The sequence below is a fragment of the Papaver somniferum genome, chromosome 6 (genome assembly GCF_003573695.1).
Source record: "Papaver somniferum cultivar HN1 chromosome 6, ASM357369v1, whole genome shotgun sequence".
Lineage (NCBI taxonomy): Eukaryota > Viridiplantae > Streptophyta > Magnoliopsida > Ranunculales > Papaveraceae > Papaver > Papaver somniferum.
In genome coordinates, this window is record NC_039363.1 from 133,340,813 (window position 1) to 133,357,474 (window position 16,662).

Sequence of the window (16,662 nt, forward strand, 5' to 3'; positions counted from 1 at the left end):
TTCTCTTGAAAGTATATTGGAAATAGACCATACAGATTGCCAAACGAATCATTGGGTGTGGTTATTAGACCCCCACTTTTTCAGATTGGACAACAAAGCTGCTGATGCTCTATCCAGGGTTCCTCATACTGCTTATGAGTGTTTAGTAATGTCCTTAGTGCAGCCACAATGAACACAATATATTCTCAGCAGCTACAAGGATGATGTTGCAGTGCAACAACTCTTATCTCACCTGCTAATCAATCCTGCTGACAAGAATTTTTTTCTCAAAACTGGTATTCTCAGGTACAAGTCAAGACTCTATATTGGTTCAAGCAATAACATCAGGGATTCCATCATGCATTCTGTTCATGCCTCAGCAGTGGGTGGTCATTCAGGTATGACATGTACATATAACATAGCCAAAGCTTACTTTTATTGGCCAAGAATGAAACATGATATTCTTCAGTTTGTAGCTGAGTGTAATATTTGTCAAAGCAATGAAGGCGAAATGTCTCATACTTCAGGTCTTTTACAACCCCTACTAATTTCAGACACAGCATGGCAACATATATCTATGGACTTCATTGAGGGCCTTCCTCTGTCCAACAAGAAAAATGTTATCATGGTGGTGATGTACAGACTCACCAAATATAGCCATTTCATTGCATTGGCTCATCCATTCACTGCCAGCTCAGTGGCTAAGGAGTTTCTACAACAGGTATTTAAGTTGCATGGATTTCCTACATCTATTATTTCAGACAGAGATAAGATTTTTGTCAGTCAGTTTTGGCAGGAACTGTTTAAGTCCTTAGGGACTAATATCCATCTCAGTACTTCATACCATCCACAAACAGATGGACAAACTAAAAGGACTAATGCCCGTATAGAGTAATACCTGAGATGCATGACTGGTACTTCTCCAAAGAATTGGTTTTATTGGCTGCCCTTTGTTGAATGGTGGTTCAACACTAATACCACTCCATCCTCAAGATGTCACCTTTTCAAGCCTTGTATGGTTATTTACCTCCTCACCTGGAATTCCGCACCAAGGATACCACCTCTGTTGCAGCTTTACATGAAAATCTAACTAAGAGAGATCACATGCTTCAACTTCTTAAAGAGGATCTTCTTCAGGCTCAAGATAAGATGAAGCTATTTGCATATAAAAAAAGAGTTGAAAGGGTGTTTGCAGTGGAAGATTTAGTCTTTATGAAGCTACAACCCTACATGCAATCCTCTGTAGCTATGAGGAAAAACTTCAAGTTATCTTCTAAATATTATGGTCCTTTTGAAGTTTTACAGAAAATTAGAGTCGTTGCTTACAAACTCAAGCTACCAGTGGGATCTAGGATCCGCCCAGTCTTCCATGTCTCTCAATTAAAGAAGAAGATTGGTGAACATGCCACTACAACATCTACATTACGCTGGTGGATGCTAATGGGGCTTTTATTGTGGCACAAATAGCAGTCCTAGACCACATAACTAATATCACTGGTGACAGACCTACTCAGCAGGTATTGAGTCAATGGACAAGCTCACCCCCAGAGGATGCTACTTGGGAAGATGTCCGTCATATTCAAGCTCATTTCCATAACTTCATCCTTGAGGACAAGGATGTCTAAATGGAGAGGGTATTGTCATATACTTCTAGTACCATGATTTTATTTGTTGGGTTGTTTTATCCTTGTCTTTTGTATTCTTCTTTTTAATCGGGTGTTTAGCTTAAAAAGGGGGACTAAGGTTAACTTACCTTCTTGTATCCAACGGCAGGAGTTGCTGACAGCCGTTGATTAGTAGCTGGGTACTTCCCTTAAAAGCAAATGATTGCTTTGAATTCTGTAAGAAGTATTTGAAAGTAATTGAAATTAGGCTCAACCATTGTTTTGGAAGAGAGGTACTGTGTTGTTGGAATTCCCTTGTAATTGTACCTTCAGGTACGTTACACACATCTCTCTCTCTCCTCTATCTTTTGCTCCTTGTTTTTCAACAAAACCTTCAACAATTACCCTTTTCAGCTCAGAGCAGATTTCTTCACTAGTTTTTGCTTTCTAGGTTAGTTAGTAGTTTTAACTTAGTTTTTTTCTTTTTTTTTTACTTATCTACATCATTATGGTGGTTATATTTATCATTTTGAGGTTTATCTTCGCTTTAATGGCGGTTCTTGGTTGTTGTGTTGTGTTTTAAGATCAACAGTGATGCCACCCAACGATGAAATCTTCATCTTTGTTGTCTCCGGCGACGAAATCTTCATCGGAATCTTCATCATCATCTTATCCGGTGATGGAATCTTCATCGATGATTTCTTTGACGACAAAAGCTTCATCACTCGTTAAAAGAGATTTGAGAAAAGCACTCCTATTATGGGAGCACATCTTTCTAAAGAAGAAAAGAAATTAAATGGTTGGAATTTAATTCCGAGAAAAACCAATTTTCCTCCGAATTAATCGGATCTTATTCGTACCAGGGCCGGTCCTGAAGGGGAAGCAGCGAAAGCTCTACTTCGGGCAACAAGCCTAGGGGGGCAACACAAATAGGAAATATTATGTACTATTTAGCTTCTAACTAAGAAAAGAATGGGGGAAAATATGATGATTAAGGAACTAATTATCCAGTCGATTGAAAATGGACTCGAGTTGGTGTTGCTAGGAACTCTGAATATTTTGAAATAGTTTTTTCATTTCTCCAAATCTCTAAAGGTAAGGTTTAGGTTTTTAGTTTAATCTAAGGTAGTGTTAGTGTTGTTTTTGCGTCATTTACTCATATTCAAAGTTTGGAATGCGATATAAATTCAGTTACAATTCCATTTTTCGGAGGCTTGGCTCGATGCACATAATTCTACTATATTCTTCTTTCTAGGGATGGCCAGGAATATCGATTCGGTTGACTCAAAATAATATCCACTTTGCCTACATGTTCATATAGAATATCCTTTCTTGTTATTCGATAACTTTCACCTAAATTGACAAGATCTAACATTCAAACCTTACATGGAATTCCTGCATTAGAAATACACAACCATATGGCGGGTATTTCAAGACTAAAAAACGATACCCGATTACAAACTACTTTTATGCGATTTCGCCTTTTTACTTGTTTCTTCGTCATCCTATATGAGTATCTCCAAACTATACATGTGTTTCCCTTTTGAATACAATATTCGTAGACAATAATAGATCATCCATGATTCAATGTTAATCATTATGTTGGCTTTTCATGATGGAAAAGAATTTGAAACAAATTAGAAACAACATTACGCAGCCATGTTCTTGATCATGTTTCTTTTAGGATAAGGGGGGGGGGGGGGGTAAAATTGTTCGGGTTTGCTTTGGGGTAAAGAATACTCGGGACCAGCCCTGATTCATACTTGAATTTGTCTTATTCGGTAATCATTTTTTTTTCTTTTCGGATTTCTCGGTATTTTACTTTTACGATATGTTTTTGTTACTTTACGTTCTCTTATTTTCGATCTTAAACTCGTTGTAACCTTGAATTTTCATTAACGAAAAGGTTCCTTATTTATATGAAAAAAAAAGAAGAGATAATAATTTCTAAATTTTACTAATCCATATGGCTATAATTGTAAAAAAAACGTAAAAATATCCTCATTTAAGTTAGGAATTGTGTTGTAAAGTTGAAATAGATCATCTATTTAAGGCCAGAGGATTACAACACAAACCGTTGTCGATCTGAATGGTAGAAGATATTAACGTAGGTATTAAGAATAATCTTGCTCGTATATTATTCAGCAAGTTATCTTCATCAAAACAAATTATTATTCACCAAGTTGTCTCATTTGGCACCGCATCTTTGATAATTTGATATTCTGTCACTGACGAATAAAATTATACTAATTCTTTTAGAAGACTATAATCCTTCTTCCTTATCTGCAAAAGTCTTCCAAACAACATTTATCTTCGGATAATTCTATTTTTATTAGCACCGTTCAAATGAAGAATGAAGATCCAATAATATTTTAGCACGTGGAGACAGGACAGCGAAGCTTAGAATAAGGAATCCAGCATTAAATTTCTTAATTTCAAAGTAAAAGATCTCGTAAACCCACCATCGCAAACACGAAATCACGATCTCCGCGTAAGCTAACGATTCCCTTGGAATCCGTAGAAAACAAGAAAACAGCAGCAGCAGCAAACACTTGTGGGCCGAGAATGAGAATCTCACAGCTCTAAATTCATTTTAGATCCCGTGGCCACGTGGATTAACATGGTTGGATTTAGACGTCTTTGGAAGCATTGAAAGGCCGTATTTTGGATTTAAACGCCCCCCTCCCTCCTGACTCAAGATTCCATCTCTTTTCACAAACAAAAGGCGTTTTATCATTTTTTGACGCTTTTACCCTCGGCTCCAAACCTGATTATATTATGATTAAAATATCATATCCGGATTAGGAGAGAGTTCACTTTTAAAAGTTTGATCAAAATCTTGGGTCGAGATACCATGTGCCCTTCTTCCATGTGCCCTCGTGTCTCTCCTATAATGTATCGACACGTGTATCTTATTTACGTCCCATATTTTCTACAGTTTGAAGATTTTGCTATTTTAAAAAACAATAGCGGAAAGATAAAATACTTTCCTTTGTTGGCGCTAAGAGAATCAAATTCCTTCTCAATATTAATTTTTTTAAACAAGTTCATATTTTCTTAATTGTATGAGATGCATCAGTGAGTTGCAATTACGTTAACAAAATAAACCCAAGCTTAAAATAAAATTTGATTTGATTTTTGTATTTTGTTGAAGGTATTAGTAGTAGTCCATCATTCATGTAGAATAAAATTTTGATGATGTTGTTTTAGAAAATGATACGATTACCCCATCTACCTCAGCTTACTGGGCATGGAGTATTAAAACATGATCGTAACGAACATGGGATATTAAGAGATAATCCTTCAAACTCATGCTTGCGATCATCAACTAGCCTTCAAACCAAGTGGGATTGATATTCACTCCTTCCCTTCTCCAAACATTACTGGAATTTGTGCTTTGCTTATTCTCGAGCGAATTGATTTATCACTGCATTTGACTCTTAATTAGAATTAGCATCTAAAGAAATTTTGAAATCTATGTTCTTACCAAAATCCAGCTTGCGTTGTGCTTGACGATCATTTGGCACATGAATAGTTTTTATTTTTAATCGTTCATGATTTATGAACTGTGTTGATTTTTTCTTTCAACAGAAAACATTGCTGATTAACAAGTAGATATTAGGTTCAGATTTGGTTTAACGCCAACAAAGGAAAGTGATTATCTTTCGGCTTTCATTTCTCAAAATAATGAGATTTTCTAACAGTAATAATTATGGGAAGTAAAGAAGAGACACGTGGATACATTATAGAAAGGGACATGAGGGCACAAGGAAGAAGGGGACATGGTATCTGGACCCCAAAATCTTACACTTCTATTTATAAATGGAGGCAGCTGCTTAAGAAAATCTTGACCGTCAAGTGGTATTTAGCGTCGGTGTACCGGTTAGAGCACGATTTATGTCAAACGCATGTGAAAAATGTAATGGTAAGTGGATGAGTAGGTGGGTAAAAGTGAAACCGAAAGTTTAAAAAGATCCCATAAAAATGAATTATAGTGTAGCAGTAGTAATAATTAAGACAACCTGGGCCCACTGATACCTCCAGCCCACCTACTACTCATCCAAAGAAAAGAGAATCTTGGAAAGTAAGAAAAAAACGAACGAAAATTTAATGAGGAAATTTTCACATTCCGCCTCATCTCACCTAAATTTAGGAAAAAGATTCCGTATCTTTTTTACTGACTCACCCGAGTTTTAGTGAGTCAACACCGTGTATATGCATTTACTACTAGCTACTACTTTAAATATACGCGACGACTCGAATAAAAAAAATTATTGTCTAAAATCGGCGTTGTTTACAAACAGAATCTTTTGCCTTGTTTCTCTGGTTTCTTAAAACCGCTTTTTTAGATCGGATTCTGGTTTTTTTTTTTTTCTCCTTTTTCTTTTTCACTGTGTATATATAAATCCCAACTCAGATCTCATCTGCTTCCTCTTTGTCTGTATAATTTTGTAGAGAGAAATCAGAAAAATCCTGAAAATGGGTTCCATTGCCGCCGCTGCTGCTGTTACACCAGAGCTCAGTTTAGAATTAAAACCGACTTATGTTCATAAAAGTATAAACCTTTTCCTGAGAGAAATCTCTGTGATTGGAAACGTTTCTGAGAGATTATCTAAACTTGATGATTATATTCACCGATTAGAAGATGAGATGAAGAAGATTGATGCCTTTAAACGAGAACTTCCTCTTTGCATGTTGCTTTTGAATGATGGTAAAACAATCTTTATTTTTAGTAAATGATTGATTCTTTCTGAAATATAATATGGGTTCTTAATTTCTAGAGGTTTTGATTAGTGGGGTTGTTCTTGTATTTTGATTTTTCTGATCTCGATTTTGGTTTCGCAGCTATTTTGATTTTGAAGGAACAGACATTACATTGTACCACATCATCATCAACAACAATAGATGCTCATCCTGTAATGGAGCAATTTATTCCATTAATGAAGAATAATTCAGATGATGGGTTAAAAAAGGAAAAAGTATCCAAGGATAAAATGAGCTGGATGAGCTCTGCTCAGCTCTGGAGTAGTAATTCTTCTCAGGATGAGAAAAAGAAATCACCAGTTGAGGTAAGGAAACAGAAAATTTAACAATGGAGAGAGTTACAGAGTGATTTTTCATGAATCTACTTTCTACGTTTTTTCTGAACTGTTTTCTTCTTGTTGTTTAATTACAGAGACCTATAGAAGAAGTTGCTGATGAGTGTGAAGCCCTGAACACTCTACCCATGCGTAAATTTAAGAAACTTGATGGAGCATTTTTGCCATTTAAGGGTTTTAATGGATTTCCAGCAACAATGCCAAGGACAGTAAGGAAGGAAGATAAAGAAGTTCCACAACCAGCAACACCTTCTCTTTCTCTTTCTCCTCCTTCTAGTGAAGAACAATTGAATTCTCGTAGCCGAAATGTTCAATCCTCAGCAGCAACCACAAGAACAAACCCTCCAGTCTTTTTACAGAATGGAACCCCTCAACCACCTTCTAGGAAGCATAGGAGATGTTGGTCTCCTGATTTACATAGACGATTTGTTAGTGCTTTGCAACAACTTGGGGGTTCTCAAGGTAAGAAAAAAACCCTGAAATTCTTACAGAAATTTGTTTAGTTTGGTCATGAATTGCAAATTTTGGATGAAATTCTGTAGCTTCGTTTGTGTGGATCTTGAATTTACATTTTGTTGCTTCCAACTGTTAAATTTTGTTTGTTTATTTTTGTTGTTTCAGTGGCTACACCAAAACAAATTAGAGAATTGATGAAGGTAGATGGTTTAACAAATGATGAAGTGAAAAGCCATCTTCAGGTTAGGATTTCTAAATGGATTCAATTGTTGAATCATGTCTCAAAATTCCGTGTTTTTTTTGTTCCAGTCATGATTATGGAATGACTGACTGAGAATTGATTTGTCATTTTCGCAGAAATATCGTTTACACACTAGAAGGGCTCCTAATTCTTCTTCCACTACTGCTGCAAATGAACAACAAGGTGGTGTTGTTTTAGGAGGATTATGGGTATCATCATCTCAAGACAATGACTATGGATCATCCAAATCTGGCAATTCTGAATCTGAATCTCCACAAGGACCCCTTCAATTGGCAGCGACTAATGGTGGGGTTTCTACTACATGTGGTGATGATAGCATGGAAGATGAAGAAGATAGAAGGTCAGAAAGCTACAGTTGGAAAGGTCATCTTCATAAACCAGTAGAAAGTGATGCTTAATCTGGTTTAGTGTTGGTGATTACAATATCTATATATACAATGTGGGTGTTTTAGATTAATAACAAATATATAATACAAATATATACATAAACCATGAACATCCTGAGAGATAGTGAAGGAGGGTAGAAATATAGAGTCAGAGAGGTTTAACAAATTTTGCAGGTGTTCAGGGAGTTGTTTCTAGGTTTCTTACTTCAATTGCTTCCTTTTAAGGTTTTCTATCTTTTAGTCTTGTTAAAAATGGAAGTAGTTCATGTATAAGAATCTAATATATCCATATATGAAAACATTAACAGAGAGGGTCTTTTCCACTCAAGTACATATACATTTTCATTAAAACATCTTTTAGATTGATTTTTGATGTTTGATATTTCTGGTTGTTTAATCTCAATTGTGATATTTCTCTTAGTTTCAAGCACTGCAGCTTCAAAACCATGTCAAATTTCAGTTCTAATTGATCTTAATTCATCCTGAAATGAGTTATAAATGACCAGGTTCAAAGGTTTCTGCACTCTGCTAAAATTCTTATCTTTTCAAGTACTTGGATTCCATTTTGTTTGTCTGTCTGAGTACAATGTGAGGGGTTGTTTAACTTAATCTGGATAAACCAGAAAGCAGCAGTGTACCACTTGGTGCTTTTCTACGGCAAATGGTTCTTCTGTGGATGGGGGAAAGTCTCTGGAAAAGCAAGCCAAGCACTAATCCGGAGAAAATACACCTAGTACACAGATGGTGAAGTTTTTAACATGCCAGTTACTGGTAAAAGAAAGGATATTAGACTTAAATTTCCTGGCATTCTTCTTCTTGCATTATAAACCAAAGCGAAACGAACAACCCAAATGCAGCTTTAATTTTTTGCCGATTCTGGTAATAATGTTCACTTTGCTCACTGATTCTTAGTAAAATTCTAGTTTTTCTTACTTCATGTTTTACCAAGGAGCTTCAATAGAAAGAAAAAGAAATGTCAAAGATCGTTGTTAGTTGAAAATATTTTAGTAAATGACCCAACCTTGAACATGAAGTCTGTTGAATACACCTAAAAGAAGAATATTTTTCTAGTTTCAGATTCTATTCTTCAATCTTAAGCTTATCTTGATTCTATTAATTAATAATAACAACAAAAAAAAAGGGTTAACTAATTTGGGTTGCTTGAGTGAGAATTGATTCAGTTTTTATGAAAAGGAAGGGTTAGGTAAACACTTATAGCCAATCCGACCTTTTTCATTTCATGGGCAATTCAAGCTCAGCAATGACTTTGGCAATGTCTATCTCTTCTCTGACCATGACATTAATATTTTTAGAAAAAAAGGAATTATGGGATTAACTTAATTTATCCCTTTACAGATCTTGGATACGCGATACACAATCATCATGTCATGTCTTATTCTTTGTAAATTATTGGGTGTGTGACAAAACAGTCGTTCTCACTCGAAGAATCAAAAGACCAAAAATGTTTCAAGATAAATGAAATTCATTCAGTGAAACTACTCACAATAAATTATTGATTAGGGTTCCTTGTTTAATACTAATAGTTTGTTCTCATATAATTGGACTGGTCCATTTCTACAACTAGCATTACTTGATCTAGGTAAAAAAGGGTGTCGACCTCTCAACTGACTGCTGTCGAAGATCTAGGCATCCACTTGTCTGGCTCCGATTCATAGTCTAACATTTTCTCACCAAACTTTTAACCGGCCTCCCACAGTTCCGGCACCACCTTTCTAGGCAGAGGCTTGTGCCTGGTGGTACCCTTTACCTTGAACCCGCCTTCAGATTTCATGCACCGAGCCCGCTGAAGGGAAATGAAAAGAAAACCGTTGACCGATGTAGAGTCGGTGCCTAAAATGGTCCATTTATATTGACTTTAGGTCGACAGGATTTATAATCGAGTCAGCGGGAGATCAAAAGAAAGAAAAGAAAAAGAAACTAGGGTTTAGGCGCTAAACCCAGTTTTTTCCTTCATAACCCTTTAATCTTAATTTACAGTAATTATTTAAATTATTTTGATTTTGCTCTGAGTTTGGATTTCTTTCTAGGGTTTAAAGTGTTTCTGACTGAACAATCATGAAAGAAATTGTGACAATCCAGGTTGGAGGTTATGCTAACTTCATTGGCTCCCACTTTTGGAACTTTCAGGTAATAAAATTTATCTTTCTTTTAAATAATAATAATATGATCGAGATCAGGTCTTTGAGGAAACTAGATTCTTCATAAATTGGTACCAAGAGTACTCAATTTGATTTTCGTAAGACCTAGAAATCAAAACCAGAGGAAACTTCTATGATCTAATAAAAAGACTGAGACATACCCAAAATCTGATTTTTTACTTGGGTTCATCCACTTTCTAAACACACCTCTTAGTCAAGTTACAGATTCAAATTTCCCTAGGCCTGTGTGGTTTTGTTAGTTAGCTTCAATTAGTACTTCTGTTTCAAATTTTGCAGTGTTTAGCCTTGATATTGTCATGTTGCGAAGCTTAATAACATATCAGTTTTCGTTAGGAGTATGATACATTGCCCAAGCTGGGTTCGTTCAAAAATGTCTGTGGTTTAATATCTGAAGGACGATTTGCTTGGTTTGGCTGATGATCCACATGGAAATGAAGTGTTTAGAAATCAATCTTTGGATACGGATGTGTTGTATCGGTCTGGTGAAACACATCAGGTGAGATACAGACGCATATTGATGTCTGCTACTCTGCTGCTTAATTATTTTGATGGGATGCTTTCTCTTACTTATTAACTAACTGAATTTTTTGTGCCATGGCTGTAAACTGATACCAGGGTGTTCAGACTTACACTCCTCGTTTGTTATCCATCGATCTTCAAGGTAAAGATAAAATCTGGCTTTGTTCGTGCTTTCTTTTCTATTTAAGTGCGGTTCTAGTCTTTCAACCAACTACACTATTATGAGTTTATAACAATTACTTCTTTTCCCTGCTGTCCCCAAATTATATTCATATTTCAGGATCCCTTGGTTCTATGAGTTCTCATGGTTCTTTGTATAATGATGTTTCTTCATCTGGTCCTTCTTATGTTCAAACATGGTATGTTTTTCTGAAAGTACTAGTTATTAACCTAATTTAAATAGGTAATTAATTGGTTTTACAGGTTTAATTTGTGTCTAATGAAGGAAAGGTAATGTTACTCGAGAAGTATCTGAGCCACATAAAAAGAATCTGTTCTTGCAAAGCTTGTATGAGGGAGAACAGAAGGTTGATCCCACGAAGAAAATTGAGGATAAAGACCTAGTTGACAGTCTACAGGAGGATGTTCGATTTTGGACAGACTTCTCAAAAGTTCATTATCATCCAAAAAGCTTGTATGAAATAAATGGGTTATCTATGGATGCCAACCAGTTTAATAATTATGGAACTGGAAGGGATGTCTTTTCTGAAGGCTCACGTGGAGAGGAAATGAGTGAGAGGCTACGGTTCTTTGCAGAAGAGTGTGACCATATTCAGGTACTGTAATCTTACCGTGAAACATGGGTTGTAGGATTTTTGTGCCCCCTTAGGGATTATCTTAACCTTGAAGCATTAGTATGCATTTGTATCATTTCTTCTTGACATATATAACCTGTATTATGCGAAAACCATTTTACCACTATTGGCGCTTGTCCCTCATTATGTGATGCTATCGCCTTTTTTCTTCCTTAACGATACTTATACCATGAATCAACATGTTGGTCACTGGTCTTCTAGCATTGAATTTTTTAAGCTGATGATTCAGGGTATCCAATTCGTCGTTGACGACTCGGGAGGCTTTTCAAGTGTGGCTGCAGATTTTCTGGAAAATATTGCTGATGATTACACAAACATTCCGGTTTTACTTTATTCTGCACGAGATCCTCGCCATTACATAAAGCCTATGAACAGGGAGGATTCCATATCAAGAGCTATTCATGATGCAGTCACATTTTCAAGACTTTCATCCTTCTGTAAATTGATTGCTCCGATTGGATTACCCTCATTGAGTACAAGTAAGCATTTTCTCATTTTTGAGTTCCTGTATTACAGTTTGGTTTTCTCTTTGTTGTCTGAAACCTCATTTGTCCCTTTTCAGCATGTATTAGAGTTCACCGGCATGTTCTCCTATTTACTATGCAAATACATGTGTATATATGTTTATTTTATATGCCGCTAAGCCGACCTATTTGCAGCATTGATGTTTTCTTTGCTCTTATGTTTTACTTTTCTTGACCTAAGGTGAGGTGTGTAGCTTTCTCCACATCGACGATGCAAAACCTTTCTACTCCAGTGCAGTGTATGCGTCGGCACTACACTCCATAAGTCTCCCATTTCGGATGGCACCAGTTGGGCCAAACGCAGACTCCCGATATGTTGCTGGTGCTGTTGATGTTAATGGGATTGTACAAATGTTATCTGGCCAAGGAAGGCAAAATATGGTGGCAATTCTGGATGTGGCTATGCCAGCTCCTTTGATAGGTATGCATCTGGCCCGGTTTCCTTTGATATTAACTATTCCTGGAACAAGCTCATGTAGTAAAGCTTCTTAAATCCAGGTGGAGCAAGTCAACGATCTTTCCAGGGAAGCTTGAATTCTTTGACCCCAGACGTTAAAGAAGATGCAGAAGACTCTTATGAAGTAGAATCCATGACTATTCATGGAGCCCTCCGTTCAGGTATCTTTTCATCTATAGTTGTCTCTATTGTGAAGTTTATCTATTATTAGCTCTTCCAAATTACTCGCAGCTTTTTTGCGAAATTGATTTTTTACAACAATTTTATTGTAAACAGGAGGCAATCACGCTTCGATTTCTGAAGTAAAGGATTCAGTGACCGCTGCTTATGAAAGTTCAGGAAAGAGACCAATGTTCTCTCATTTATCAGTGGCTTCCTGTCCTCTGCCAGTACCACTGCCATTTCCTTCTATATTCGGCAACTGTGTGGGTCAACATGGAGAACTGTTAGGCAGCCCGATTCCAGGGTCCCTGCCAAGGAGGAGTTCGCTCGACGTTCATTCTGTTCCCATGGCAGCAAGACTTCGGTCTAGCAATGCTGTGTTGCCATTCCTAGATAAAAGACTGAGTAACCTTAGAAAGTTTGGGATGGATAGAGGAGCTGCGGGGATAGGTTTACTTCAGAACTGGGGTTTTGCGAAGGAAGAAGTAGATGAAATGGGAGAGTCATTAGCGAAGCTGGTGTTGGCTTTGAATCCTTATTCTCAAGATTCCTCTGATTCTGATTAGTCGGGTCAAGTGCCTGTAAAACTAATTTTGTTTTTAACATATTTTATCTTTTTATACAAAATGTAACTAAAGAAACTTGCTTCCATACAAAGTGTTACAAAGGAACTTAATTATCTTTCATGTTGCGAGGTTGCTAATTTTGTTTGCTTCAAACTTCACTTTTGTTCAAGAGTAAACACCAGTTGGTTAATAGGAGTGTGAGATCCTTCATGTTTCGTAAGAGGACATACATTGGCATTTCACAATCATATTAGACTCTGGGAGTAGTCTAGGGTATCAAAAAAAACAACAAACATTAGACTCTGGGAATGAGAGCAGCAATACAAAGAGGAGATAACCACCAAACAGAGATGTGGTTGTCAGAGGCGAATTTTGCTAAAGAATGTGCTACTGTATCAGCATCTGTTGATATACTGTACATGAAGTGCCAATTCTCTGATCCGAAGAATCTGCTTCCTGATTCTCCAATGGTAAGAGCGCGAGTTACTATTGAGAATGTTTACCACAAAGTGCTCATTCACCCCCCTCGATACTAACTCTAAAACACAGTCCAGACCAACTTTATTCCACGAACGAAAGCTTCAGCTTCAACGGGGCTCGAGTAGATGACATTCAGATACACACCCTTCGAAGGCTGGGATTGTAACTGTGGCAACGCAGCACCAGCAGAATGAGTTCCACAGTAAACTCCATCCACATTGAATTATATAGTATTTATTTCTGGTGGATCCCATTTTCTGCTCTCATTTTGGCTGTATAGTTGTGCCTATTGAGAGCATTTGACCAGAATAAAGTTTCTCCAGGCGGATGATGCATTACTTTTGAATACAGTCTCACTCCATTCTTTCCATATGGCCCAGATGACACAAGCTCCCATTTTGAAAAGATGATAGTCCTGACCTTCACTAAGCGAACCTGAGATGGCATTGCTTAACGATGAGAGCGAGTCACTGAGCAGCTCTAAACATAGAGGAGATCCGAAGAAGACTGCTTGAGCCACTGGACAAACTAGTAATAAATGCTCTATGGAATCAATCGCTCTATGGAATCAATCGCTTGATGACAGAACCTGCAGTCTTGATATATTTCGGTAAAACTCTCTCCTGGAGTGTGGTATCGGATGTTCTCTTCATCTCTTGGAATATAAATATTAGACTTTGATCCACCACTGAATTTGGAAATAACTTGTGAAGTAACTCGACATTCCGATTGCTAAATCACTCACCTGAAACTGAAAACGAGACTTGGCCATCAGGTTCAAGAGTAGTGCGGTGATGATTTGAAACCCAGTAGGTGGATCCTTTTCCTACTCACCAATAGCAATTATCCTACATACAAATTCTGTAAGACTTCGCAACATCTAGCCCAAATAGCCACTGAAAATTTCCACTGAAAATCATAACTAATTCTCGAAGCAGGTTTCATGTACACTGAAAACTATTAGCCAGAGACCAGCATCTAGCCCAAATAGTCTCCAAAACTTTTACGGGTAGAAGACTTTGCAAGTCCTCGTAATACTTGTTCAGAGTCATATTGTTCGATTTGTCTTCTAACCCAAGAAGGGTCGTTTGCTTTGAACCACAAGGCTTCATTAGTATATTTGTGACTGAAGTCCGGAAGCTTTGGATTTGTCTTTTTACGTTCTCTATTGTCACGCCATTCTCGAGGATTGGCAAAGAATATCTGCCACAAGCGCAATCTGTCCACCTTTTCTTCCTTACACAATGAATCTTCTGCATTTGAAGATCCTAAAAAGGATTATAGAAAAAAAGAACCATGAGGATGCAGTGAAGTTTAAGGAAAAGAATGTACTCACACAGTCTCCACATCCCTTTAATACCTGACAAAGAACTTTATATCAACAGTACAAGTGAATAAGAGAGCTTACGTGGGATGACATAGACAGGACATTCACCATCACCATCTTCGGATACAACCTTTAATCCTGTTTTTTTCGATTCCTTTGTTTCACAATAAGGATAGTTCTCGACAAAGTTTAACTCATTAACAACCAACTGCAAGGAAATGGAACAGCAATGTTAACTCACTTATCAGGTGTCAAAAGGCCTAGGGAAATCATACTGTACCTAATGTAATTTGAGCATTTCAATATGCATCCAATATTTTTGCAAAACCACTTATCTAATGCAGTGTTACAAAACATAAAAATTAACAAAGAAAGATACACTAAAAATGACTGACATAAATGACGCAACATAAGTTCAGCTCAAAGTAACAATAAAACCGAGGTTTCAGTCTCAGCAAAGTAAAATAAAGGTTATACTAAGTTTTGTGCAAACCTTAAAAGTCTTAGTTTCATTTCCACTCAAATCAACTTTTGCCATTGTACCTAATCGACCGGAGACAAAAATGGTATCATCTTTTTGTACATGTTTCAGTGAAATTTCTGCCATCTTATTCCAGAAGTTCAAGAAAATCCTGTCAAAATCAAACAACAAACAAACTATTCATAATTAAATAACTCAATTAGCCACCCACAAAACTACACAACAGATTTAATTCTCGAATTTACCTAAAATTGGTGTCAGGATCTTTGGGGTATCTGACTTGAAGCCAAGTATAAGCACCTAGATTACTGCTGGAATTGACAAGTCTCGGAGGAAATAAAACTGAGCCAATAAAACTTACTGAATTATAATAGGGTTGTTGAAACTTCATTATTTCAATTGTATCAGGTCTTTGACACAAAAGTTTATGCTTATAAACCGAACTTTCATCCTTTTTCTGATCAAAGAAAGAATTTGCAACTCTTGGACTATCTGCTAATGAATGAGAAAAATGAACAAATTTTTGATTAGACAACAAAGAAACTCTTCTCGTCAAAGCTGGTAATAATCCAAACCCTTTCATCGTTTGGGGACGAAGAGACCAAAGGGAAAACTGAAAAGCCCCTCCTTTTGTAGGGTTTGGGGTTTAGTAAATAAATAAACCTGCCCGTAGGAAATTGATGGGTGTCTATATAAAGAGGCGTTAGGCCGGTTCCTGTAGGCATGACAAAGCCATGAGTTTGCCACTTTTGCACTCATTATGGGCATGACAAAGCGGCAAATTTACCACTTAGCCAGGCGAGGTCTAGTGTCTACCGAACGAACTAGTTTGGGCCGCTAACGATAATGACTCGACCGCCTGGTGTAGACTACACTGGTCAGTATGTCTGAATCAATGGCCATAGATCCACCCCCTTATAAATACCCAGTTCTAACTTCATTTCAACTCACACCTTCTCTACTCTTCTCATTTCTTACATTTGTGATAATCTAACACAAATTTCATCACCCAACTCCCATCTTCTCTGCAATTCACTACTATTATGTAATTTTTGGAATATGGATTCTTAATTGAAAAAGCGTAACAAAATTAGGGGTGCAAATTTTACCATAGGAGAAGATGAAAGCATTTGCAGAAACTATGTGTTTACACAAGATAGTATTAATGGTGCTCAACAACAAAGTAACAAATTATGGGATAACATGTTTCATAATTTTTGTGAAGAACAACAATGAACATCAACGATCTCATGCAATTGGATTGTCGGGTAGTTTCGTTATAATTAACCCCAGGTTGCCTTGTATGTTGTTGTTATAATGCAAGTTGTCGTGCTCGAGCGAGTGGTCTTGTTGGTGTTGATGTGA

At 36.9% G+C, this 16,662-nt stretch overlaps 4 protein-coding genes across 6 annotated transcripts; 3 read left to right on the plus strand and 1 right to left on the minus strand.

Moving 5' to 3' along the window:
• The first annotated feature begins 972 nt into the window (after positions 1-972).
• On the plus strand, positions 973-1,446 carry LOC113291515. Its single transcript, XM_026541040.1, has one exon. It carries the CDS (start codon positions 973-975, stop codon positions 1,444-1,446), a length of 474 nt encoding a protein of 157 aa, XP_026396825.1.
• A 4,527-nt stretch (positions 1,447-5,973) lies between these two features.
• LOC113289382 (transcription factor HHO6-like) lies at positions 5,974-8,119 on the plus strand. The gene is made up of 5 exons (XM_026538623.1): positions 5,974-6,294; positions 6,429-6,652; positions 6,760-7,144; positions 7,304-7,380; positions 7,496-8,119. The coding sequence occupies exons 1-5, from the start codon at positions 6,063-6,065 to the stop codon at positions 7,796-7,798; spliced, it is 1,221 nt and encodes a 406-aa protein (XP_026394408.1). The 5' UTR covers positions 5,974-6,062; the 3' UTR covers positions 7,799-8,119.
• A 1,338-nt stretch (positions 8,120-9,457) lies between these two features.
• LOC113289383 (protein misato homolog 1-like) lies at positions 9,458-13,118 on the plus strand. 3 transcript variants are annotated; one of them, XM_026538624.1, is made up of 9 exons: positions 9,458-9,934; positions 10,361-10,462; positions 10,582-10,627; positions 10,766-10,844; positions 10,931-11,261; positions 11,530-11,779; positions 12,006-12,245; positions 12,323-12,442; positions 12,558-13,118. In XM_026538624.1, the coding sequence occupies exons 1-9, from the start codon at positions 9,863-9,865 to the stop codon at positions 13,007-13,009; spliced, it is 1,692 nt and encodes a 563-aa protein (XP_026394409.1). In that variant the 5' UTR covers positions 9,458-9,862; the 3' UTR covers positions 13,010-13,118. The 3 variants fall into 3 exon arrangements, with proteins under 3 accessions (XP_026394409.1, XP_026394411.1, XP_026394410.1); XM_026538626.1 differs by having other exon boundaries at positions 9,797-9,934; positions 10,290-10,462; XM_026538625.1 differs by having other exon boundaries at positions 9,805-9,934; positions 10,300-10,462.
• A 101-nt stretch (positions 13,119-13,219) lies between these two features.
• On the minus strand, positions 13,220-15,879 carry LOC113289384 (protein OSB1, mitochondrial-like). The gene is made up of 4 exons (XM_026538627.1): positions 15,543-15,879; positions 15,310-15,448; positions 14,898-15,024; positions 13,220-14,757 (listed from the first exon to the last, which is right to left on the minus strand). Exons 1-4 carry the CDS (start codon positions 15,686-15,688, stop codon positions 14,468-14,470), a joined length of 702 nt encoding a protein of 233 aa, XP_026394412.1. The 5' UTR covers positions 15,689-15,879; the 3' UTR covers positions 13,220-14,467.
• Between the last annotated feature and the right edge of the window lie 783 nt (positions 15,880-16,662).

Excerpts from the sequence above, each read along its gene's own strand:
- LOC113291515 (XM_026541040.1), top strand. The coding sequence starts at position 973 with ATGTCACCTTTTCAAGCCTTGTATGGTTATTTACCTCCTCACCTGGAA.
- LOC113289382 (XM_026538623.1), top strand. The coding sequence starts at position 6,063 with ATGGGTTCCATTGCCGCCGCTGCTGCTGTTACACCAGAGCTCAGTTTA. Across the intron at positions 6,653-6,759 it reads AAAAGAAATCACCAGTTGAG|AGACCTATAGAAGAAGTTGC; the intron begins GTAAGGAAACAG and ends GTTTAATTACAG. Across the intron at positions 7,381-7,495 it reads AAGTGAAAAGCCATCTTCAG|AAATATCGTTTACACACTAG; the intron begins GTTAGGATTTCT and ends TCATTTTCGCAG.
- LOC113289383 (XM_026538624.1), top strand. The coding sequence starts at position 9,863 with ATGAAAGAAATTGTGACAATCCAGGTTGGAGGTTATGCTAACTTCATT. Across the intron at positions 10,628-10,765 it reads GTTATCCATCGATCTTCAAG|GATCCCTTGGTTCTATGAGT; the intron begins GTAAAGATAAAA and ends TTCATATTTCAG. Across the intron at positions 11,780-12,005 it reads ATTACCCTCATTGAGTACAA|GTGAGGTGTGTAGCTTTCTC; the intron begins GTAAGCATTTTC and ends TCTTGACCTAAG.
- LOC113289384 (XM_026538627.1), bottom strand. The coding sequence starts at position 15,688 with ATGAAGTTTCAACAACCCTATTATAATTCAGTAAGTTTTATTGGCTCA. Across the intron at positions 15,449-15,542 it reads GATCCTGACACCAATTTTAG|GATTTTCTTGAACTTCTGGA; the intron begins GTAAATTCGAGA and ends TGATTTTGACAG. Across the intron at positions 14,758-14,897 it reads TCCTGTCTATGTCATCCCAC|GATCTTCAAATGCAGAAGAT; the intron begins GTAAGCTCTCTT and ends AATCCTTTTTAG.